Raw genomic sequence first — 27,086 nt, 5'->3', positions numbered from 1 at the left:
AGCGAAACTTTTGGTCAGTCAGGTGGTAGCAGGAATAGCAATCAAATAAATACCGTGATTACGGATACGACAAGGTTTGTTTGTAATCGTAGCAAAGGAAATGGGGCTGAATAACGAAGTGGATTCGATTGGGACGAAAATTATCGGTATCCACGGTGTTGCTTTACGGCCAGCGTATAGCGCTCTTTCCGCAGCTCCTCAAACACAATGGACGAGAAATCGTATCACTAGGAGTGGGGTAACGAGCTGTGGTCTTCCTCGACGTCAGCTGCAGCTCCGGTCTCCCCGTTAACAGTGAGCTCGGTGCAGCAGCGATCGCTCTGCTGCCGTCGGCTACCGTGCAACAAGGCTCTTCGAGTAAATACGCCGCCAGTGCTGACTGGGCCGAGCGGACGGCGACTGCGTGACCCGTGGCGAATGAACCCAATGAAGACGGCGGCGGCGGCGGCGGCGGCGGCGGCCATTACTGGATAAACTGCCCACTCCTGCGACCGCTGAGTGGGCCAATACACTCCACAGCCGCCACGCGATTCCGGTACTTCTTTGAAGTGGGTTGTTATCCGAGAGCGCCCAGTGAAAAATCACGTTGTTACAAACGCGTGCCGCGCCTCGAGAACCGAGTGAATCATGCGTTTCCAGAAATATAATCTTTCCTCCCCTAACGCACCGCATACGGACACCGTAAGGGTGGAATTATCTGCAGACTGGGACATGCTGTTTGTGGATAATAAGTTGCACAAAAAAGTTAAATTGGTTCGCTTCTCATAGTGACACGCGGAAAAAATTGCCATGAATGGATAGGTATTGTATGAATAGGCCGCGCAAGAGAATGGTCAGTAGAACCAGTGCCTAGTAAAGCCATTTGAACTCCCTGGTGTTCTTCATTGAACTACAACATTACTCGCCGCCGTCTTGATTTTGACTTTCATTGTACCCTTGGTAGTATATACGAAACTTCACGTAATTACAGAAACTCTCTCCACTACTTTACTGTATGAATTCCTTATACTGTAATCTCCGATTTAATAATTTCAGATACAGTGTCTGAAAGAAGAAACGTCCATAACTTATTACAAAGTACTTTTATTTATTACAATGCAATTTAATTAGTTTCTTTCTTTTATATCCTATTCGACAAAAAAAGAAGCATCCAAGAGGTGCAATGAGGACTTGGTACGTCGTTCGAGGGAGTTGGCATCACATCAACACACACAAGTCACCTAATTCCCGTAAATTCGAGGGAGGGGGCGATGAGCTCTGGCGCCACGTTCAGTCACATCCTAGATTTGTTCGATCTGTTTCGGATTTGGAACTTGCACATCAAGTGGAACTCGCCACTGTGTTCCTCGAACTACTCCATCATATTGCTGGCCATGTGACGTGGCGCATTATCTTGCTGAAATATGCCACGGCCTTAGGGAAACGTGATCGTCAAGAAGGGGTGAACGTGGTCTGCAACCAGTGTACTATATTCCTTGGCAGTCACGGTGCCTTGCACGCGCTCCATTGTACCTATGGATTCTCAAGTGAACGTTTCCCAGAGCATAATGGAGCAGCCGCCAGCTTGTCTCTGCGTTGTAGTACAGGCCTCAGGGAGCGGTTCCCCAGGAGGACAACGGATCCGCACCCTCCCATCGGCGTGATGAAGAAGGTATCGGGATTCGTCAGACGTGCGCCAGCGTCCAGTGTCGATGGTCGAGTGCTACTTTCAGTCGTAACTGTCTGGTGTTAACTATGGCATACGCATGGGTCGTCGGCTGCATAGGTATGTCGTTAGCAGTGTTCGGTGCACTGTACGTTCAGACCCATTTGCGCTATGCCTAGCATTAAATTCTGATGTTAGTTCCACCACAGATAGCCGCCTGTCCTGTACTATCAGCCTGGCCAGCCTACGACGTCCGAAATATGTGATGAGGGGTGGCCGCCCAACACCACAACGTGTGGACGTGGTTTCACCTTGGTTTCGTCACGTGCTGAAGATATTCACCACAGTACTCCTTGAACACCTGATAAGTTGTGCTGTTTCCGAAAATCTCGCGCCGAGTATCTGGGCCATCACAATTAGCCCTCCGCTCAGATAGATCGTGCGCCTTGCCCATTCTACACACAGACAGCACGCTCACTGATACTACGCGCACCGTGCGTGTGTCTGAGCTGGAGTCACTCCTCGCCAGTTGACACTGCTATGGCCTGGATGAGTCGATAGTAAGTCCGCGGTCATAATGTACAGGTTGATCAGTGTACATGTAGCCAAAGGAAGCCATTAATGTTTTATTTCCCCTAGGAAGCAGGTCAGGTGTTGAAGTGTGGACGCCTGGAAGCAGAACGGCTAGTCTGACAGCCGTAGTCCACTCAATGGTGCACTACGCCCTTGCAGGAAACATAGTTCGTCTGTGCGGCTGGTCCCGGCGGAGGTTCGAGTCCTCTCTCGGGCATGTGTCTGTGTTTGTCTTTAGGATAATTTAGGTTAAGTAGTGTGTAAGCTTAGGGACTGATGACCTTAACAGTCAAGTCCCATAAGATTTCACACACATTTGAACATTTTTGAACATAGTTCGTGAAGATTGTGACGTATTTGTCGGAAGACTGTTTGACGCAGAGAAAAAACACAACGAACACACTGATGTGTGTACATATTAAGATACCACACATAAAAATATCTGCAATTATACACGCTACACCGTGTGTACGGAGGACAGCTTGCTAATTGACGTAACTGAAACTTCCAAAATTCCTCTGGAGTGTGGATCGTGTCATGCTGTGAAGTGATGCGACAACAGTTTTTCCACACATTTAACAGCACGATGCGATCCACACTCAAAAAAATTTTTATAAGAAATTACGCAGGCAGTGAAAGCCCGCGAAGCTAAAACAGCAGCATGTAAAAATTATTATTAAAATAATTGCTGAGTTCCCAGATTATGAGAAAGCTCTCATGCACAATCTTATAAGAAATCTAACTCAAAGTTAAGCGAAACTTCCTCTTCTTCTTCTGCCTTTCTGCATGGTTAATTAAGAGGTGGATGGATACCCTTCCTGTCGTCATACTGTTACCCTGGGGAGAAAGATGTGTACTACACACAGTCTGCGTGTAGTGTTATCCACGTGGAAGAGTGCGGACGTTTTCTAAGCGTTCGCGAATAGTGTAACTGAGGCGGGACTCAGGGACTATTACTCAGCTACTAGACTGCGGGAACCGACCTGGAAACGACTTCGAGGGTGACCGACATATCCGACGGGAGGATTCGATTGGACCAAGGCACACTGGCCAGAATTCCAGAAAGATTAAACCTGTATTGAGTGTGGCACCTCTGATTTTCAAGTGTTCTACGAAGGACTGACCGAAACATAAACACTACGCCTCTTTCTACTCATCTCTCCATTTCAGTACGATCAGTACGGTTGAGACCATTCACTCACCTGTCTCTGATACGTTCCAAACAACAGAGAAGGCACTTGGAGATACCGCGGCGCACGCACGCACACGGCGACACTGCGGTGGTTCCCTCTGAGCGGCCACTCGCCCCGACGAGAGGCGGCTGGTAATTGCTCGACGCTGATGAGTTTGCCGCGGTGGCCCCCGCGCTCGGGCCCTCGAGAGGAGGATAAAAATCAATTGCGACTGAGCAAGTAAGGGAGAGCCCCAGCCGCGCCCTAAGTGCTGCCACGGGGGTGTAGGCGAGAAAATGGGGGTTAATGGGGACGCCTCGCATTAAGTCAGTCAATCATTTTTGTCTCGCTTCCCTCCCCCGCTAACGACCTAAAACCTCCTCCGGCGCCACCCGACGCAGCGCCTGCCCGCCGAGCCCCGGGGCGAGCCGCGCCGAGCTGCTAAGCCGCGGCACACCGCTAAGTACGTTGTTAAGGCAATTTGGCTGTACGTCATCAATCAGGGAGTCGCGCTCCCGGTTTGAGAGCGATGCTCACGGAGTTAGTAGCATCTTTAATCAAACGGCCGAGCCCTCAGACAGCGCCCTCTTCTCTTTGTGATTTGCGGCTGGGGATGGAAGGTTCCGTGTAACACTCCCCTCAGAGGAGTTGTGTCGGCTTAGCGGTTTCGCTTGTACTTGAGTGAAACAAATGAGCATTCAAAATATGTTCGTCGTCACTTAATAGAATCGCTCCAGATCCTACAGCACCAAAAAGCAATTTCATTTAGGCCGGCAATTTTATTGCATAATCGCGTTATTACAGCACCAACATGTACTGTTGGAACAGATTCCGCCTTTAGAAAGTAAGGACAATGATTATCGTGCATCAGGGACGATAAATTGCAGGCCAACTGTCAATGCAATTGTTACAAAATACAGCAGTTTTTTTCTTTTAATCTTACTGCGTATGTCCTGTAAGAACTGAACAGGTCTCCCCTCGAGGAAGTTATTAATGGGTTCTGAAAGTATTTGTATGGAGTGTAGCCATGTATCAAAGTGAAACGTGGACGATAAATAGTTTAGACAAGAAGAGAATAGAAGCTTTCAAAATGTGGTGCTACAGAAGAATGCTGAAGATTAGATGGGTAGATCACATAACTAATGAGGAAGTATTGAATAGGATTGGGGACAAGTTTGTGGCACAACTTGACTAGAAGAAGGGATCGGTTGGTAGGACATATTCTGAGGCATCAAGGGATCACAAATTTAGTATTGGAGGGCAGCGTGGAGGGTAAAAATCGTAGAGGGATACCAAGGGATGAGTACACTAAACAGATTCAGAAGGATGTAGGTTGCAGTAGGTACTGGGAGATGAAGAAGCTTGCACAGGATAGAGTAGCATGGAGAGCTGCATCAAACCTGTCTCTTGACTGAAGACCACAACAACAACAACAACAACAACAAAGTTCAAATGGTTCAAATGGCTCTGAGCACTATGGGACTTAACATCTGTGGTCATCAGTCCCCTAGAACTTAGAACTACTTAAACCTAACTAACCTAAGGACATCACACACATCCATGCCCGAGGCAGGATTCGAACCTGCGACCGTAGCAGTCGCGCGGTTCCGGACTGCGCGCCTAGAACCGCTAGACCACCGCGGCCGGCCAACAACAACAAGAATTGTTTACTTTTCTGCCAAGTTTATAGAATTTTGTTTAACTCCCTGTCCTACCCCGACGATGACAGCGTTATGTACATGGGACCAGTATGTACCATCTTGTATGATCATTTGTCAAGTACTCCCCTGTCCTTTACAACTAACATTTTAGCAATGAAGGGAATATGTTGGTGAAGTCAGTACGATATCTCAAATTCCACATGTTTGCACAATCACCTCATTTCTCAATGATCAGTACTTTGTTCATCACTATTCGAAAGAATCTTTAAACCCAAATTTCCTCGCCAGTATCTCAAAAATCTTGAGTACAGCTAGTGTTAAGAAGCTACGTTCCAGACTGAAAACGCAGTACACAGGCGTCGTACGGTAATTTTGGCACCATTTTCTCTCACACTTTCGTTTTCCCAAATGGACATTAGCACTAGAAGTCAGAAGGCCATGGTAGAACTGGAAACAGTACCCATAAAAAATCATGAAAACTAGTAATCCTCGCACTTCTTACGTACAGTCATAATAATAACTGGAATTACTAAATTAATCAGTAAGCCGACAAAGGGAATTGCGCATATTTGCAAGCATTTGGCAAGTTTTCTATTGGTTTTTGCGCATCGCTGCATCTTTGGTACAGTATTATTCATTACGTACAAATTTTGTGGTTGTACAACACAACGAACAGGACGGCAGCATGATTTCTGATACAGAGGAGGGGCATGTTCGCTATCTAATGTTTTCAAATAATAACTGTGTGTATTTCAAGAATAATTCTCATGACCGTTTCCACCCAATTGGGAGCGGCTACGCTTTAAACGTGAAAGTGACACGCACCGAACCTTACACAAAAAATCGGATAGTCGTCAGTTTCACCATTCGTTCCTAGTGGTAAAAAAATTTCATCAATGGATTCTATACCCATTGAACCCGAAATTCGCTGACATAATTCCGATGACTATACAGTAATATTTTTTGAGTATTTTGATGTAAGACACATGCAGTTTCCGGTGGCTCCATACAACAGTACTGACGCAGTTGTGATGCATGCTCGTGCAACGTAAGCACTACTGGTAACACGATCTCTTCCACACCTCGAACAGACAGTATCTTCCATTCAAACACGAGGAATTCGTTTCCGCGTTGCATGTACAGATGCGAAAGTACGGTGACGTGTTGGCTGTCTCTGCGTGAACAGACGAGTGTAGCGTCGTGGAGCCTGCATTCACTGAACCCACACACGATGTGAACATCGGCCATTTCTTTGTTGGTAAGACTACTCGCACTGCTGTATGTCACTGTTACCGGAAAAAAGACGAGACAGATGCTAGCAATACTAAACACAAGCTTGAAAGTGAAGAGTAAAGTTGGTGTTATTGTTATCAACAGCAAGTGTCGTAACTGAAGAGAACAAGTACGTTCACAAACAAAGTACACGGCGCATTCTGCCGACATTTGCAATCTTGTACAAATATTTTCAGAGCAATAGAGATGCAAATACGAATGCGGGTAAGAAATCAAACAAAATGCAAATACTTGTACTTTGTAACGAGACACCAGATACAATGAGTCCCTTATACAGAAATAATCAGAAAAATTGATGAAAACTTCCGAAATTTTGTGTGTGGAGTTCGGCTGCACTCTACATATTTTTCTTGTCATTGTCCCATACGTGAGCCAACCCACTGATTCATATTCTGTTTTCATTCGTGCCTCAACTGGACCGTAGTGTATGTTGAAGTGGCATTGTTAGAAGCAGGGCCAAATCTGGTTATGACTTTCATTCCTTTAATCTGGCGTCCGAAATAGTTTGTTTGGAAATCTTACAGAAGGCGTATCTGGGGAACCTCTATAGAAGCTGGGAGGAAAGTTGGGAGTTCTGTGCGATGCTGCATGGCAATACGCGAGATAGGCATAATACGTATACTACTACTTCGAAAATATACAGTGACGTAATTAACTGACAAAGTGGAGATGGAACGCCATTTTATCTTGGCTCCTCTTGTGGCATGCGACGGTGCTGTGTGTGTACGGTGGACAGGGAATTTCAGTGTATACCACAATACTACACAAATATACCTACCAATAACCAAATATAACGTTATTATTCTGGGCAGATAGTAACTTGCCTTTGTTTGACATCGAATGTGAACAATGATCCGAAACGAAGTTTTTCATATAGCCGAAGATTTGCTTCATATTAGACTGGATTCGTGATATCCCGTCAGACAGGTTTAGTAACTGACTCGAAGTAATCTAGTGAAACCGAAGTGATATCTGTGGTTCCTACGGAAGTATTATAGGCCACCTTCTCTTCCTATTCTATATAAACGATTTAGGAGACAATCTGAGCAGCCCGCTCGGATTGTTCGCAGATGATGCCGTCGTTTGTCGTCTAGTAAAGTCATGAGTAGATTAAAACGAATGTCAATGTGATTAAATATGATATCTGTGTGGTGCGAAAAGTAGCAATTGATCTCAAACAATAAAAAGTATGCGTTCCTCCACAAGAATAGTAGAAAAAAATTCAGTTATACGCTGAATTCCATTAACTAAATATTATTGGTTCCATTAAATACAATCTGTCTGTGTACACTCATGATAATCACTGGAAAACTGCCTCGATGGCCGAAAACGATCAAGGTAATAAAAAAACCAATAAAATTGCAACTGTTGCTGTCATTTGATCCCAAATACATACACTTAAAAACACCGAAAATGTTGTGGGAAAGGCCAGCGAAAGATAGCGTTTTATTGGCAGAACACCTGGAAGGCAGTATCAGATCTGCTAAAGAGAATGCCTACACTATGGTTATCTGTCCTCTTCTTGAATCTGCTGTGCCGTACGGGATCCTTATCAGTTAGGATTGACGTAAGATGTCTAGAAATTTCAAAGAAGGACGGTTCGTTTTGTACCATTGTGATATAGGGAAAGAGTGTCACGGATATGTTAAGCGAGTTGGACTGGCAATCATTAGCACCAACCGTTTGTCATTGTAGCGAGATCTTTTCACGAAAATTCAGTCACCAGTTTTCTCCTCCGAATGGGTAACAATGCACTGGGTCTTTGGATAGGAGGAAGGGATTCCATCGAGCACCCGGCATGTTCCCCTAACTTGACATCCCTTTACTTTCACTTGTTGGGCCCCATGAAGGACGTAGTGTGCAGCAGAGAGACACGTACAGTAGAAGAGCTGCATCATGAAATTAAAACGGCTTGTCAAGCGATTCCTGTAGCTATTCTGGAAGATACCGGGTGATCAAAAAGTCAGTATAAATTTGAAAACTAAATAAATCATGGAATAATGTAGATAGAGACGTACAAATTGACACACATGCTTGGAGTGACATGGGGTTTTATTAGAACGAAAAAGATAGAAACGTTCAAAAAATGTCCGACATCTGATCAGAATAGCAGTAATTAGCATAACAAAGTAAGACAAAGCAAAGATGATGTTCTTTACAGGAAATGCTCAATATGTCCACCATCATTCCTCAACAGTAACTGTAGTCGAGGAATAATGTTGTGAACAGCACTGTAAAGCATGTCCGGAGTTACGGTGAGGCATTGGCGTCGGATGTTGCCTTTCAGCATCCCTAGAGATGTCGGCAGATCGCGATACACTTGCGACTTCAGGTAACCCCAAAGCCGATAATCGCACGGACTGAGGTCTGGGGACTTGGGAGGCCAAGCATGACGAAAGTGGCGATTGAGCACACGATCGTCACCAAACGACGCGCGCAAGAGATCTTTCACACGTATAGCAATATGGGGTGTTTTTAGTTTTCAAATTTATACTGACTTTTTGATCACCCGGTATATTACACCGTGCTCAGAAGTGTTTGGAGGAGGTGGTTTGCAGTTTAAATACTTACTGTAGTTGTTTCACTTTGAGTCAATATAACACTGGTGATAATATGAAAGCTTATCTTCATCAAAGCCGCAGTTCTCAAATACTCCGGGGAAGGACGAGCGGCAGGACTTACCTCCCAGGCGAGGCGGTGGTCGGCGGGCTGCGGCAGCCACTTGCCCAGGAAGGGCCCGTAGCGCGCTCCGCGCGGCAGCGCCTGGCGCGCCCAGACGCCCGCCCCCGCGCCGCGCACCTCCAGCTCCGGGGGCGGCAGCAGCAGCGGCGGCTGGGGCGGCTGCGGCTGCGGCTGCGGCGGGGCCGGCGGCGATTGGCCGGCGTCTCCTCGCGCACCCGCGCTGGCGCTGCCGCCGCTGTCCGCGGCGCCCCCGCACTCCGGCTCGCCGTCCTCGCTCGCGCCTGCAACACACCGACGCACCACCGCTCAGCATCTCCCTGCTTACTGCGGCCGCCAGCTGACACTCCACGGCGAAAACAGTGCTCCACAGTTACGACTACTCTCCGGCACCAACCTGTAGCTGGTCCTGCAAGCGTAAGGAGTACACTAAAAAGAAACACCAGTATTCACGTAGATGATCTAGACGGTCATTTTAATTCAAGCATGCTCTATTCCGTCTCAGCTGCGAGATAGGGAACATTCCATGGACAATGTTGACGTCCCAGGTGTACATTGTTTTCTGCGGAAGTAGTGTTGTCATTTTGGCGGAATTTGTAGACATCACAATTTTTACAGTATAGGAGTAATGTGTAATAGGTAACAACATTCGTAATAATAATAATAATAATAATAATAATAATGACAATGTGTATACCAATGAATATAAAGAATTTCGTGCCACGTTGGTGACGAATGGGAATAATGACATCCAACAGAAACGTGGGGCAGCACTACAGAAAGAATCAAAATGGGACAAGAATTTGACTGGTCAAAGAAAGAGCATAAAGTAATCGGATAAGATTAATAGATGAGGTGGAAGGGGAAAAAAGGAAATTTATTTTGACATTCCATTGTAGTGAATGGTGGGCACACAGCTGTGTGCTCATTTGCAGTTGTAAGTAAATTGGCCTCTACGTAGCCCATGTAGCACAGAACAGTATTTTATTACATGTCGGTGCCCTTTCAGATTAAGGTCCACTCGTTTTACCATCAAAGTTTATTTGTACGGTCATAAAGTGGTTGATGTTTGTAGAGAGTGAATATACACACTTCCAGTCTAAACTGAAACGAAAGTTGACTGCCAACATCACACGATGACATTTATCTCACATTAAGGTAGAAATATTATTCTATTAATATTCTATCTATGACTGTGAGTAATTGTAATTTCATGCACATCCAACTTAAGCACAAGAAATGTAAAGAGGTCTGCCGGCCGCGGTGCCCGAGTGGTTCTAGGTGCTTCAGTCCGGAACCACGCGACTCCTACGGTCGCAGTTTCGAATCCTGCCTCGGGCATGGATGTGTGTGATGTCCTTAGGTTATTAGGTTTAAGTAGTTCTAAGTTCTAGGGCACTAATGACCTCAGAAGTTAAGTCCCATAGTGCTCTGAGCCATTTGAACCATTTGTAAAGAGGTCTGACAATTTGTAACATATAATATACGACTGATACTATTATGTTCTATATTCACCGCTGTAATGTAATTTTCGAAAACTTTGTTATGTGAACAGATGCATCTGAAAATGCTGTAGGTATACCCACCGGTGGAGTCTGCGTTATAGGACGCAATTATTGCGTCTCGAATAAGTTTACTGATGGGTGCATAAAGTGCATCACCGTCCACTGAAACATCGTGCGCCTAGCTTCACAAAGTTTGTTAGGCTGTAGGCTGGAATCGCCACCGTCCATCATGGTGATCGCAGCGAAGCAAAAGATTGCACGACCACTAGCGAAGTAGGAAGTGTCTGCACCGTAGGACGCCAATGTTGTCTCTTTCGCTTCCCGGAGCGAACTGAATATGGAGGGTAGTTTCGTACTGAAAGTATCTTGTAGTCCGAGTACCAATGAAACTTCCTCTAGCTTTTTAGCTAACGCATTTTACAGAAACAAAATTATGTCCTCTCATTATCCTAACTATTCTAGGTTCAAAAGAAGATTGAAATTTTATCTGTTACCATCCACGTAGCTCTCGTCTCGGCATGTTCCAGCTCTTTCCCTTCTGTCCAACACGGAATCAGTACCCCAGTTACGCTGTAAACTCTCTCTGCTTTTCTCATCGCTTCTTATTTAATCAGCCCTAGCTGCAGCATTCGTCTCATGACTAAGTGAAACCTCTCGGGAATCCTTTGTCTTATTGGGGTCAATGGAAGAGGTTCAAATGGTTAAAATGGCTCTGAGCACTACGGGACTTAACTTCTGAGGTCATCAGTCCCCCAGAACTTAGAACTACTTAAACCTAACTAACCTAAAGACACATCCATGCCCGAGGCAGGATTCGGACCTGGGAACGCAGCGGTCGCGCGGTTCCAGACTGTAGCGCGTAGAAGCGCTCGGCCACACCGGCGGGGAATGAAAGAGGGACCGCACATTTGTATGTCCCGCATTATACACCCTGCAGGGCTCCAAGACGGTACAAGTAGCGTTTCGGCATTGGCACCAAAGTAATATCCGGCGGCTGGCTGGTTCAAATGGCTCTGAGCACTATGGGACTTAACATCTACGGTCATCAGTCCCCTAGAACTTAGAACTACTTAAACCTAACTAACCTAAGGACATCACACAACACCCAGTCATCACGAGGCAGAGAAAATCCCTGACCCCGCCGGGAATCGAACCCGGGAACCCGGGCGCGGGAAGCGAGAACGCTACCGCGCGACCACGAGCAGCGGACTATCCGGCGGCTGTGTGCACTACTACATCAGTTACAACTATGTAAGTCCATTATTTCTTCGAGCGTCAGTTGCTTTCCTGACGGTGTCCGTTGTAGGTGGGTATACTTGAAACTTCTGATTTTCATCGAGAATTAACACTGCAGGTGAATGAATACAGTAATACCATTGCGAAATACTTGTCTGTTGGGTCGAAAATGTTGCTCCAAGAATAACGGACATGCAGATTTACGATTTCAGATCTTGGTTTATCGGCACGGCGCCAAAGAAACAGCTATTCACTGACAGTGCGCCCCCTTTCGAACGCGGCTAAGTTGCTGACAAGGCGAGGCACCCCAGCAAGCAGGGGAGGCATCAGCGGCGGCAGGTGGTGACCTGCGCCTCTGGCGGACTGACAGCGGCGGAATCGGCTGCCCGGGAACGGCACGTCGATACGCGACGCGCCAGCACGTGGCGGTGGCGGCGCGCCGGCGGGCCGCTTCTCGCGCTCTAGTGCTGCGACACAGCGTTCCAAGCTTGGCGCCAGCATCCGCGGAACACAACTGATTATACGCATTTTTCACGCTGGTAGATCGTAGCCGAGAATGTTCTGGATAAACTGACGCCGCTCTGTACTTCCCACCCCAATAGATGGCTGCAGGTTCCTATCCCACACTATTTCTTTCCAGATACACGTTTGTTTAAAATCGATCCAGGGGTTTAGGAGGAGCTCTTTACCCATGGCTTTGCCAGAGTACGTACATGTCACATATATTTCGCATATATTTAACATATTTCACACATATGGTTCAAATGGCTCTGAGCACTATGGGACTTAACATCTGAGGTCATCAGTCCCATAGAACTTAGAACTACTTAAACCTAACTAACCTAAGGAAATCACACACATCCATGCCCGAGGCAGGATTCGAACCTGCGACCGTAGCGGTCGCGCGGTTCCAGACTGAAGCGCCTAGAACCGCTCGGCCACACCGGCCGGCTATTTCACACATATCTGTAACATGTACCTTACCTGTATCTCTAGCGCATTTCCTCCTGTAGTTTCATTTTCACACAGCTTCAGCTCTACGACTTCATCGCTCCTAAACAATGTGGCGTACAAGGTTATATAATGTTCCAGAATGAGATTTTCACTCTGCAGCGGAGTGTGCTCTGAGATGAAACTTCCTGGCAGATTAAAACTGTGTGCCAGACCTAGACTCACGGGCAAGTGCTCCACCATCTGAGCTACCCAAGCACGACTCACGCCCCGTCCTCACAGCTCTACTTCTGCCAGTACCTCGTCTCCTACCTTCCAAACTTTACAGAAGCTCTCCCGCGAACCTTGCAGAACTAGCACTCCTGAAAGAAAGAGCACTTGCCCGCGAAAGGCAAAGGTCCCGAGTTCGAGTCTCGGTCCGGCACACAGTTTTATCTGCCAGGAAGTTTTATATAATTTTGCAAGTTCATTCAATGGTTTACGTAATGTGTCGTCGGTATAGTTGGTACTAAAGACGGAGTAGGTTAAAATACCATGGCTGAGCGGCAGTTTTGCCACATTAACAATGAAAAAGAGATAAACGACCAACTTTTCTCCCTTTCGTAAGTTTAAGGGGATTTAATTCGAGAAAAAGTAGTTATCCACGAATACGGTGTCGAAATAGTATTGTCCGCTTTCACAGCGTCACTTTTACACTATGTCAAGGATGTATCGTGTGTGCTACCCCTTTCTTTCTCAACTTACACAAAAATTGTGACACTTTTGAAACAACCAGTGCTAATTTTGAGTTTCTGGTGCGATTAGTATTATTAGCTCCCGGGAAGGAATATTCACACACAGAAATATAGTGTTTTAACTAGCCTAATAGAAAACGTAATCTCCACTGAAGATGAGTACCAAAACTTCAAAACATGTAATGGATTAAAGTTATAGGAAAATTAACTGACGAACTGTTTGTTGTGAAATACCATGTAACGCCTCTCGCAGTTACCGGAGGCACATGTTTTTTGTGAGAGATTATGCAACCTGAACTGTTCTACTAGTGATGTGTGTAATATGAGAAAACTTGACCTTCGTTCGCCGGACTTGGCACGTCGTTGAATAAAAGTCAGACACGGTGAATTGATACAGATATCTAACTTGTTCTTTTTCATCCGCTTTTGCCCCTCTGTGAAACTCTCTGCTGGCGTGTTTTTTTTTTTTTTTTTAGAAGGAGATACGGAACTAGTTCAACATTTGCGTCTAAAATTCAGCAGTGTACCAGAGAGGCGGCCGTTTGTCGGGCACTGGGATTCGATTCGTGTGTAGTTCACCTACTTATTTGGAATTACTGCGTCGCGTGTTATGCAGTTGAGCAGAATGACGTGATTGTTTTAAAACTTACCAAAATTTATAACTTCGTGGTAGAAAAATCAAACGGAACATAAATCAGATTAAGCTACTTAAAATTCGAATACCAGTTAAAAACATTTTAAGTACTGCACCTCTTTTAGGCTTTCTTTCCAGGGATATTTTTCAAAGCGACTTGATTTTAAACGTAGAAAGCTGTTTTACGTTTGGTATCGTGAATTACGACTGGGAAGATAAGTTTAACGGCGTGGATAATGCACTGAGAAAGGTTATAAGAAGAACGTCAAGAAAAGCCAAACAAGTACAGTGGAAGGTAGTTGAATTAAATCAGGTGATATTGAGGTGTACACATAAATTATTATTTGTTCAAAAATACTAAGATATCACTACTACATCGAGGTGCTGTGGTAAAGATTAAAAGGTGTGACACGTAAAAATGGCCGAAGGCGGTTTTTTGGTATTTCCTTCCTGCGTTTAGCTGGAATACTTCAAAATTATAAAGCGCCATCTTTGCAAACGCATGGTGCTACAGCAGAGAATCAGATAGTTTGCTCAGGATTGAGACGAAGCAGCAGGGCAAAATTCACGACACACACACGCGCGCGCGCGCGCGCCCTGCTGTTTTATCTGAATCCCAAGGTGACCGTCTGATTATCTGCTGTAACACCATGCGCTTCCAGAGAGAACGAAACAGATTGCACTTCATAATTTTGAAGTATTCCAACTAAACACAGGAAAGAAATAGCAAAATCACTTTATAGGTGGTATAATATGCGTAAGTAGGCGAATCTCAGGGGAGAAAGCTAGTCGAATGTAAATTTAAGTGTTATGAAGTATTTTATGTAGGTATTTATCCGGAGTGTAGCCTTGCACAGAAGTGAAACATGGACGATAATTATTTCAGACAAGAACAGAACCCAGCGAGGTGGCGTAGTGGTTAGCAGAATGCATTCGCTTCGAGACGACGACGGTTCCAACCCGTGTCCGGCCGTCTTGATTTAAGTTTTCCGTAATTTCTCTAAATCGCTTCAGGCAAGTGCCGGGATGGTTCCTTTGAAAGGCCACGGCCGACTTCCTTCCCCATCCTTCCCTAATCCGATGGGACCGATGACTTTGCTGTTTGGTCCCCTACCCGCAAATCAACCAACCAACCAACAAGAACAGAATGCAATCGCTTAAAATGTGGCGCTTTAGAGAAACTTTGAAATTTGTTAGGAAGATCGGGTAAGTAATGACGAGGCACTGAATCAAATTGGGAGGAAAGCAAATGTATAGTACAACTTGACTAACAGAAGAAATCGGTTGATAGGACATATCCTGATGTATCGAGGAATCGTCAGAGACTGAAAGTTGTGGAAAGAGACTAAGCCTCGAATGCAGCTATCAAACTGAGATGGATGTAGGTTATAGTAATTATGCAGAGATAAAGAGACTTGCACAGGATGGACTGGCGTCGACAGTAGACCATAGGCTGAAAACCATATGAAGAAACAAGATCTACAGCCTACACTACCGACCACTGCCGTCTTGTCGTTCCGAAACCGGACTTCGGAAAATTACCCTCAACAGAATGACTACAACTTCACCGTGGAGCCGGCCGCCGTAGCCGAGCGGTTCTAGGCGCTTCAGTGCGGAACAGCGCTGCTGCTACGGCCGCAGGTTCGAATCCTGCCTAGGGCATGGATGTGTGTGATGTCCTTAGGTTAGTTAGGTTTAAGTAGTTCGAAGTCTAGGGGACTGATGACCTCAGATGTTAAGTCCCATATTGCTTAGAACCATTCACTGTGGAATTACTGTGTGTTATGTACGGAGCAGCGTGTTATTTTTCCGGCATTACTCTCGCCTATCGAATCGGAATAAGTGTCTCGGGTAGCAGAACGAATTTGCATCCCCTGTGTTAGAGCGGCCCGAGACTACCCTAAGATAAGCTGGTCTGGAGAGCGGTCCGGCCTGGTTATCGGGCAGCTCCGCAGCACCTGATGGCGATAGTGGTGGCGAGGGCCGAGGACCGAGGGCGCCGGCAAACACGCACGTGCGCGTCAGCCGCTCAGGCGGGCGCTCACCTGCGCCGCCGCGCCATAAATCTCCATCCGTCAGGCCGCGTTTGCTCGGGGCCCTCTCCGCCCGCCGCGCTATCTCGTTAGCACTGATTGTTCGCACGTACGGCTGGCAAACATGCAAACGGCAGAAATAAAAGCCGGTGTCGTGTTGTTCCGCCGGTCGCCGCTTATCAAAACTGAAACAGGGGCCGGCCGCGTGGAAGCTCGGCAGGTTGTCACACCGGGCCGCTTCGCCTGCACTCCGCCGAGGTTTACCAGGAAACGCGGTACGGACAGCTTCCTTTAATGCGGCCGTAAAACTACATCTGAACTCCGTGGTGCCTTGGCCTTGTAAAGACATTAGACCGCTAATGGGCTTCTACTTCACCACGAAACAAAAGCCCATGTTACACGACGATCGAACGAGTGGTCGGCTAAACACCTTACAATATGGCGTTTGGCCTGTAGGCACTCAGACCCATTTATGACAGTTCGCCTATTGATCATTTCACAAGGACCAGGCTGCTTGTGGTTGTGGCCGATTGTTGATTGTTTGGTTGGTCTGGGGAAAGGGACCAAACAGCTAGGTCATCGGGAATAGGGAAGGATGGGTAAAGAAGTCGGCCGTGCCCTTTCAAATGAACCATCCCGGCATTTGCCTGAGGCGATTTAGGGAAATCACGGAAAATCTAAATCAGGATGGCCGGACGCGGGTTTGAACCGTCGTCCTCCTGAATGCGAGTGTAGTGCGCTAACCACTGCGCCACTTCGTTCGGTGTTGTGGCCGAGCCGATCGTTCACTCGTTCTGTGTTGTTGCCTCAAGGCGCTATAGAACGAGGTCACATTGGAGAAGAGAGAGGTTTTGGCCTTTGTTATTGTCTTTCGAAGTCGTTACTTGGGTTTTTATTGTATCCACGGCGGTAAGTGGGCTCTGTTCAGCCATCTCGTCAAGAAACTCTCAAAAGATGATGTATTGACTGCTGTGCTACAGAATCGAGTTGGGAAAAAATATTAATGTGATAGTTTGACTAACAGACTGGGATTGGTTGACAGGACATTTTCTGAGGGTCAAGGTACAGTCATTGTAGTAATCAAAGAAAGAGAGGGAGATAAAAATTTTAGGGAGAGACCAACGGTTGAGTGCAGTAAGAAGGTTCAAATGAAGTTGTAGTACCCACAGAAAGATGAAGGGGTGTGAACATGCTAGACTAGTGTGGAGACCTGCACCAGGCAGTTTTTGAACTCAAGACTGCAGCAGCAACAAAAACAACAACAACGGAATATACTGGAGTGTTAATACATTGCCGGCCGGTGTGGCCGAGCGGTTCTAGGTGCTTCAGTCTAGAACCGCGCGACCACTATGGTCGCAGGTCCTAATTCTGCCTCGGGCATGGATGTGTGTGATGTCCTTAGGTTAGTTAGGTTTAAGTAGTTCTAAGTTCTAGGGGACTGATGACCTCAGATGTGAAGTCCCATAGTGCTCAGAGCCATTTTTAATACATTAACAGTATTTACCACACAAACAAAGACAATGGAAACAGACACAAAAAGCAAGAAGATCTAGAGACGATGTACATACCACCACTTGAGAAAATGTTCTCCTGGTTAAGTGGAACACCTGTGACTGTTGCACTTTCGGTTCAGAAACCACATTCTGTGGCGTTTCTTGTACTTCCTCCAGTTACTTTCAGTTTATCTCGTGTCCAAGCGCAGCCAAGCTGTTCTTCGATAATCTCTCATCAATCGAAAACTATATTAAAGCCACCAAACCCAACTCCTCTGTAGAATTTGACGACAATCGTCACTTTTACTACCAAATGGACGTTCTCCATTTGCCTATGGTGAAACTGAACCTAACAAAGCTGATCTATCCCGTTAACAAACACGTCATGTTCTTTTCCCCAGTATTACTGACGGTTGCGGTGCGCGGGGTCTCCACAATACTATTCCGTTCCCGAATTGGTATTCGAATTTTAATTAGCCTAACCTCATTTGCGTTCTGTTTGATTTTCCTTCCGCGAATGCCTTACTGGTTCAAGATACTTGCGTAAATTTTACTCGGTGTTAAAAGAATTACGCCATACCTGCTGAACAGCATAACGCGCGACCTTCTAGTTCCAAATAAGTAGGCGAGTGCGCCCGAATCGAATCCGTGCGCCCGATGAACAATCTCATCTCTGGTACATTGGTTTTAGACGCAGTTGTTGGACTAGTTACGAATCTCCTTCTCAGAAATGAAACACACGACCTGAACTTTCCACAGAGGGACAAAAAGTGATGAAGAGGAACGAGTTAGATGCTTGCGTTAGTATGCCGTCTCTGATTTTTATTCAGTGACGTGCAAAGTCCTGCGAACGAGGGTCAGGTTTTCTCATATTATTCACATCACTAGTAGATCAGTTCAAGTTACATAATATTCCATAGGAAGCACGTGTCGTCGTAATTGGGAGAGACGTTGCGCGCTATTTCACAATTCGACAGTTAATTTTCTGCTTACTTTAGTGCTTGACGCGTTTTGAAGACTTTGACACTCATCTTCAGTGTAGATTATCTGTCGTATTAGAACAGTTAAAACATTAAATTTCTGCTACAAATAAGGGGAGCTAATACTGCTCATCGCTCCCGAAACTCAATATTACAACAATTCCTTTCAAAAGTGTCACAACTGTCGTCTAAGTTGAGAGAAAGAAAAACAAGTAGCACACACGACACATCGTTGGAATACGGTAAACCTAACGGTGTGAGTGCGACAACACTATTTCGACACAGTATTCGTCGGCAACTATTTCCATTTTAAGGCACAAAGGAACTAAAGACATTAGCTGCACGTGGGCATTGATTTATATCAACGGGGCAAGTTGAAAATCTGGGATTCGAACCCGGGTCTTCTGCTTCTTAGGTAGACGCGCTGACAACTACGCCATCCAGACACGGTTGTCACCACAACAGTACGGACTGCCCCAGTACGCCTCCCGTCAGGCCCAAATTCTCAATGTATATCACTCGCTACTGACGTAGTGCCCCTGCTCTTTAGCCTTATTACACGCGGCATCCCGCCGATTCCCGTAAGAGTTCAAGCTCGGTATGCATCTGCACTGAAGGGGTCATTGGCCGTTATGGCCATAATTATACATATGGTGTCTGTTCTTCCGCAAATTTTTAAAGAACAGACACCATTCTGATCCTGCAGCCACTATGAATCATGACACAATCAGTGCCCACTGCAGCTAATGTCTTTGATTCTTTTGTGACTTGATTCATAGTCGCGGCAGGATGAAAATGGAGTCTGATGTTTCGGATATATCCGAAAGAACACTCACATATATGTCTGCATTTCTTTACATGAAGATGTTCGAACAATGAAGTGTTGTGCTTAATCCTGTTCAGTATAAAACCTAGTTGTCTCCGAAATAGACGATGGAAATAAATTATTGTGGAAGTACGAGGTATTTGCTTTATCTCGAAGTAACTCATATAAAGCCAAAGGCTTCCTACATCTCTCTCCCGGAATGGTATACTGAACGCGTGGCAGCAGCGCCTCTGGCGGCCACGTGCAGAACTTGGCCGCGGAAGCGTGCGGTCGCGCCCGACCGCCGCGACGCCGCAATCACACGAGTGTTGGCCGCACATTTCGCGCCGGTAACGCGTCCTTTCGTCTATCTCCGTCAAGCGAGATAACTGGGGGACTAGGAAGTGTATTTTGGCTTGCTGAGAAAGTCGTATCACCGGGCAGTTATTCGGAAGAGGAAATGACAAGCTGTTTCACAACGAGACAGTTTTAGTTAGTGATATTAACGACCCACAGTTTTGTTTATTATCTATGAACATACCACGGAAAGATGTGAGCCGTCGATATGTTAAGAACTGCATTATCCAGTACACAGATGTAATGGCATATTTTATTAGACACGTTCGACTTCGGTCTAGGATCAGACGATCATTGGGTCCAAAAAATGTCTACGACGTTAAATGAAAATAATGTTACGTATTTACAGTTAACATCAATGATGGAACAATGTACATCTGATAACTGTTATTCCAATAACGCAAATGAGTAGCTGAGACAGTTTTGGACCCGATGATGGTCTGATCCTAGAGTGAAACCAATCGTCTCTAATAAAATATACCGTTACTGCTGGTTATTGCATAACGCAGTTTTTTAAATTCTTTAGAGCTTTGTTATTTCGACAGCAAGATACATGACAACGGCAGCAGGAGAAAGGAATGAAACACGCACAGGCAACAGCAAGAAAAGCGTTTCTGAAAGAGAGAAATTTTTTAACACCAAATATAGGAAGATTTTTTGAAGGCGTGTACAGAGGGTGAACAAAAATATAAATTATGGCCAAGGAAGAGACAACAATTAATTTGCCTGCTCACAAAAACAATCCTGGCAGATGTGAGCTTTGTGACCAGAGGTCCTCTCTTCTTGCAACACAGCATCATTATCGGGGAATAAATATCGTACAATAGGATGGACTGTATCTACCGCCGACCGCGGTGGTCGAGAGGTTCTAGCCGCTTCAGTCTGGAACCACGCGACTGCTGCGGTCGCGGGTTCGAATCCTGCCTCGGGCGTGGATGTGTGTGAAGTCCTTAGGTTAGTTAGGTTTAAGTAGTTCTAAGTTAGGGGACTGATGACCTCAGATGTTAAGTCCCATAGCGCTTAGAGCCGTTTGAACCATTTGAACCGTATCCGACAAAATGCTCACACAATCACTGCCAGTACCTTGCTGAGTACTAACGCGTGCCATAGAATACCACGGTGTACCTGCCCAAACCATCACCGAACCAGTGGAAACTCTGGCTCTTGGCAGCAAGCAACCTGCACTGTAAGCTTATGACTGCTAACGCCAGACGTTAATAACGCCAGAAACTGGGAACAGTGTGAAACAAGGCTCATCGCACCAAATAACTTTATTTCGTTGTTCCGTATTACATGATTTATGCCTTCGGCACCACATTTTCTTATTACGTGATTTTTGCATGAGTAACGTTTTGCAGTTCCAGGTCACCGTGCAGTTCTCACATAATCCTTCCTATCTATGGGGTGTTTACATGTTCGTAAGTGCGTGGTACAGTTCTGCACTGACTGTTACAGTCCGTCCTCTTATTTTTTGTTACAATCCTCTTCAATGTCCGTCTTTTACAATCACTCAACACACACTTTCGCTCACGTAGTGACTTACCAGATGATGTTTCCCAGTTTTCTCTGTTTACGTATAAATCTTGGATTCGTTGCCTCCACCAAACACTTTGGTTTCCTTGGTTACGGAGGAACCCACCATACGAGTACCAACAATTTGCCCACCTTCCAGTTCAGTTACTACTGATGTAATGCATTCACAACTGTACAGAACACTGTTCTCACCACAACTGACAACAGCGCCAGCTGCCGGTTAGGATTGAAACTGTATTTATGTTTAAGCATGTATTTGTCGTGGTGTTTTCAAATTTTTGTCCAGTCGCTGCATTTGCTGTGTAGCCACGTACGGAAGTGAAACGTGGACGATAAACAGTTGACAGAAGAAGAAAATAGAAACTTTTGAAATGAGCTGCTACAAGAGAATGCTGAAAATTAGGTGGGTAGATCCAATAAACAATGACGAGTTACTGAACCGAATACTGAACCGAACTGGGGAAAAAGAAATTTGTGGCAAAATTTGACTGAAAGAAGAATCGGTTGCAGCATACGCCCTGAAGCATCAAGTGATTGTAAGTGTGGTAATGGAGGAAAGTGTTTGTGAGGCGGGGGGGGGGGAGGGGGGAGCAGAATTGTAGAGGAAGATTAAGGCTTGATTTTAGTAAGAAGATTCATGTGGATGTGGGCCGCAGTAGATATGCAGAGATGCATCGGTTTGCACCCGCAAGACTGACGCGGAGAGCTGCATCAAACTAGTCTTTGGACTGAAGACCACAACAATAAGCCCCGAGGTATCTCGTATAAAACATAGCTGTAACAATTTTCTACAGATATGAAATAGAGTGATCACATAGGCCGTAATCGTGGATAAAGAGAACCAAGGTGTAACAATTTTCTATGGATATGAAATGGAGTGATTACATAAGCGTAATCGTAGATACAGTAATTGATACACTTCGGTTCAGTGATAGGATACCGGAAAAAAACACTCACTCAGCAAAGGATATTGCTTCGCAATGCTTGTGACTCCCATCCTACAACATTGCTCCAGTTTTTTGGACCCATATCTACGTAAAGAAGGGCAGAATGAATGGTTACATAAACAGGGTAGCTATATAATAACATAACGTTCGCTACTTGAGCCAGTAATGATGGAAAACTATTTACCGTTTGGGTATGCAACTTCAGAAGAATGATGTTCGTAATGTTCGCTGCAGGATTTTCGTTGTTAGTAATATTAGCGCAATGATTTCCGTTAGGTGCCGGCACTAGTAGTGCGACGTAGGGGTGGAACACAATCACCAGTGTGCACTACAGTCGCACACAGTCAACATGGGTTGCATAAGCTGAGCAGAGCTTTACTCGTAAAGCTGTTGTATCAAAACAACAGCAACAGCGCTACCGCTCTTCGCGATTATCGACGCGTTAAAGGAATACGGAGAGGTCGTCGTTTCGCACCGGAAGTTCGAATTACCTGGCGATTTCGAAATTTTTCCCGGGAAAATGCGACGTCCACAAATCAATGAAGAAGTTACTGCTGCCGTGGCTGAGAATGATAGATGCAATATGCGACCTTCAACCATTGCACGAGCTCGCAATATGCGACCTTCAACCATTGCACGAGCTCTATCACGACAATTGAACATTTCGTGATCCACCGTTCTAAAAATGCAGAATTGTGAAATTGTATCTCCAGTGCGTTTCCAGGCTGTAGTGGACGCAGATTGTTGGAACGTAAACATGGTACGCAATTAATAAATGTTACCCTCTCATGTGGAAATTAATATGTGTTTCTTTCAATGGTTTATTCATTATTTCTCTTCCGCATGTCCTTACAAATGTTTCCACAAAGTTTCACTACCCTACGATCACTCAATTTTGATGTTGATCCCCTCAAGTAGTGAAAGTTTAATCATAAGCAGCCTGTATGTTTCGGCCACGGTAGTGTGTTATGGAAATGCTGTAAAACGTGATCTGTCCTCAAGAAAGAAGTCAAATATCGCTCGGAAGTCTGTTTATAATCTTTCAGAACCAGTATTGGGAGAACAGCCTAGAAAAGTTAAGTTATTCCATCCGCCCTCCCCGTGTATACCTCCTGTAGCGATCGCGAAACTCTGAATAATTACAGTGCGCACAGAAACATCTTAACAGACATGCTTTTCGTTCTCGATACACGAATGGAATGGGACGAAAATGCTACAGTAGGAAGTACTTCCTGCGATTCATTTAATGGTGGTTTACAGAGCACGGTCTTAGAGGTGCCGTAGTGGGTTGTTAATTAGCAGCAGCTGTTCCAAATCTCTATCTGATGTCCATTATTTCAAAAATGGTTCAAATGGCTCTGAGCACTATGCGACTTAACTTCTGAGGTCATCAGTCGCCTAGAACTTAGAACTAATTAAACCTAACTAACCTTAAGGACATCACACACATCCATGCCCGAGGCAGGATTCGAACCTGCGACCGTAGCGGTCACGCGGTTCCAGACTGAAGCGCCTTTAACCGCACGGCCACACCACACCGGCCGGCCCATTATTTCAATATGCTGGGATTTGGCTCTACGACATGTAGAAAAAGTATTCTGTAATACGCCATAAAAAATCGCTTGATCCGAAACACTGTTTGAAAACTGAATGTGTGGAGTACTCGTGGTTCACACCGACTAGTAGATTTATTTCTCGTGGGTCACGTAATTCCTTTCAAACTGAGCAATGGCCCCTGTCGATTTTCGAGCTTTTGCGACAGAGGCCACTTGCATCAGCGCGGGTATCTCAAGGCAAGGGAGATTCGACAGCTTTCATCGCCAGCCTCGACTCTCTGCGGCAGCGGCTGCCCTTTGCCTGCCTCTGCCCGAGGGCTTAGGAAGGCGGCGCTCCTGTAATCCCGAGTTATGCGCCCGCCGGGGGATGTGTCCGGCAGATAGCGGCGTGCGCCGGCCGCGCTGATCCGCCGCCCTCCGCCGCCAGCATGACCCACCCATCGACGCTCCCGATAAACATTAACGCCCGCTGCCCGTCGTCCCAGCCACGCGCTTAAATCACACCGCTCCATCTCCGCTCGCAATGAGATGTATTTCCTACAGTTCCGAAACAGCTTTCACTCCACAGTTAACTTCTACGCTGTAAATTAATTCGTTAAATCACAGCTTCATTGATAAATACAACCCTGGCTAAAAATTAACATCACTACAGTATCGGCACACAACGTGCGGCTTAACGTCAGCCGCGCGGGGTAGCCGTGCGGTCTAGGGCGCCCTGTTACGGTCCGTGCGGCTCCCCCCGTCGGAGGTTCGAGTCCTCCCTCGGGCATGGATATGTGTCTTGTCCTTAGCATACGTTAGTTTAAGTTAGATTACGTAGTGCGTAAGCGTTGGGTCCGATGATCTCAGCAATTTCGTCACATAAGACCTTATCACAAATTTCCAATTTTTGCCTAACTCCAGCAAATTTGTGCAATTTGAGGAAATTAAGTGCTTTATTTTAATGTCAGACGACGTGACAGGAACGTTCCCTGAACTGAAACCAACTGTCACTCCAGTGCGCTCCAAACTTGCGATACCGTGGCAGCTGATATGAAGCCTGAACACTTTGAGCTCCAAATTAGCTTCACTGTAACGCTTGGCACAGGTCCACTAATTCGGACGTACTAATTGAGTAAATGTACGAATTAACGTACTTCAACGATTCACACAGTACCATACGGGGCCGGAGAGGCCGAGCGGTTCTAGGCGCTACAGTCTGGAACCGCGCGACCGCTACGGTCCCAGGTTCGAATCCTGCCTCGGGCATGGATGTGTGTGATGTCCTTAGGTTAGTTAGGTTTAAGTAGTTCTAAGTTCTAGGGGGCTGATGACCTCAGAAGTTAAGTCCCATAGGGCTCAGAGCCATTTGAATCACACGGAAGCTTTTCAGAAAATAAGGTCCGACCGTTTGCGAATGGAAACCACAGCGAATATCTAATATGTTTTATTTACAACAGTTTCTGCACCTTCCAGATACTTCTCTGCAGAGTCGCCGTTCCGACTTAGACATTTCTCGTAGCGTTACGTCATCTTTCCAATACCCTCGTCATAGAGGTCAGCCGCCTGTGCTTTCCGCCACTTCTCTACGCTGGTCTGCAGTTCTTTGTTTGTGCAAAATGTTGCCTTCATAGGCCGCGGTTCATGAGCAGAGATGAACATCAGAGGGCGCCAGTCGGCCGCTGTGGCCGAGCAGTTCTAGGCGCTTCAGTCCGGAACCGCGCTGCTGCTACGGTCGCAGGTTCGAATCCTGCCTCGGACATGGATGTGTGTGATGTCCTTAGGTTAGTTAGGTTTAAGTAGTTCTAAGTCTAGGGGACTGATGACCTCAGATGTTAAGTCCCATAGAGCTTAGAGCCATTCGATTTAGAGGGAACCAAGTCCGGGCTTTCTGGTGAGTGATCACACACTTCCTCATAATCTCTGCAGTGTGCGATCGAGAAATTGTCATAAAGAAGGAAATGTATACTTCGTATGGGGTTGCATGAAATCAGGTGAAACATCTCAACGGGCACCCATGCTTGGCCGGAGACATTATTGTTCTAGGCTCTCTACGTGCTCACTGTGTGCTCAGAACGGCAAAAAGCGACGTGCCGCGATCGACGGGCATACTAAAGACACTTCCACACAAATGTATGCAGAGCTTCATCGGATTTTCACTGTCGCTTCCGTTTCGCGATCTATTGGACATTAGTTTCTCAATAGCCCTCATATCTTGACTTTCAGTTTCACTGTGTTCCAGTCAATAAAAAGATGGTGTTTCGTTGTGTGCTTTGAGGAAGGTTAACAAAATTCGACAGCGCACACCGAGCATAAATATAGGTCTTGCACAATGGAATCATATAACCACGAATAATGTAATTTAAATTACATTTTTAAAAACACATCAACTACATTTCTTACAAAAATAAGAATTTAGACTAAAAGAAATTATAAATTTAGTTTCTTTGGAAACATTTCTCGGCGATGTACATAGTAAAGAAAAAGAAGTAACTAATATCCCAAACGAATCTGCTGAGTTTTATTTCGGCTAATAAATTCACTATCGTCTTATCAAGGGTCATCAGGCCGAGAAGCCTCTATTTTCCCTTGGTGCACGTATTCCACAGAACAAATATGCTGTTAAATATCTTGACCATAGCTATCATAGCTAATACGCTCTCACAAGCTGCCGATAAATGCAACGTTACGCAACGGAAAACATAACACAACAGCAACAAAGTGTGTCGTCTATGCACAGCGCTAATTACCCAAATATGCTGTGTTCACGTCAGGCAAATTTTCGATATAATTACCAACTAAGGTCTTCCACGGAGTCCTCAGAAAATTTAGAAACAGAACAACGTAGCTTTGGTATTTACTAGTGACAGAGACGTTAGTATCATTTTCAGAAAATTAATAATCAAAATATTTGACACATTATAGACCGGATCATGAGATACGAAACGGCGAAAGTGATAAAATCGGGGTGAAAGCAGTGAAGAGATGTTCCCTTCTGTATCAATGCAACTGCTCAAGTTGAAGCTAATGTTCGATGCTACAGTAGGTGGAAACAGTGTCTCTTGCCTATCTTTGAACAGTCATTTTGAATTCTACAATAGTACAGAAAATTACATTCTAAATATAAATAAAAGTCCATTACGATAGCAATGTTTGTTTTCGGTTTTACTACACCCGTTTCAAAATTGATTGCTACCTGTGAGACAGATGGAGGAAGAGGAGGAGCACATTAGTGTTTAATATCCCGTCGACAACGAACTCATCAGAGACGGTGTGAGACAGATGTTTCAAGGCAAATTGTTTGAGGCGCCTTATGAACG

At 45.5% G+C, this 27,086-nt stretch overlaps 1 protein-coding gene across 1 annotated transcript in view; it reads right to left on the bottom strand.

Moving 5' to 3' along the window:
* LOC126157128 (transcription factor hamlet-like) overlaps positions 1-27,086 on the bottom strand; it is a 232,187-nt gene that overhangs the window by 187,652 nt on the left and 17,449 nt on the right. The window contains exons 3-5 of the mRNA XM_049916354.1: positions 16,129-16,301; positions 9,246-9,307; positions 9,027-9,176 (exon numbers count right to left, since the gene is read on the bottom strand). Coding sequence (XP_049772311.1) covers positions 9,027-9,176; positions 9,246-9,307; positions 16,129-16,301 — 385 coding nt within the window. The remainder of the gene's footprint in view (positions 1-9,026; positions 9,177-9,245; positions 9,308-16,128; positions 16,302-27,086) is intronic.

This window comes from Schistocerca cancellata, chromosome 2, assembly GCF_023864275.1.
Source record: "Schistocerca cancellata isolate TAMUIC-IGC-003103 chromosome 2, iqSchCanc2.1, whole genome shotgun sequence".
NCBI classification, from domain to species: Eukaryota; Metazoa; Arthropoda; class Insecta; order Orthoptera; family Acrididae; genus Schistocerca; species Schistocerca cancellata.
The sequence above is the reverse complement of the archived record's forward strand: the minus strand, read 5'-3'. Positions and strand labels throughout refer to the sequence as shown.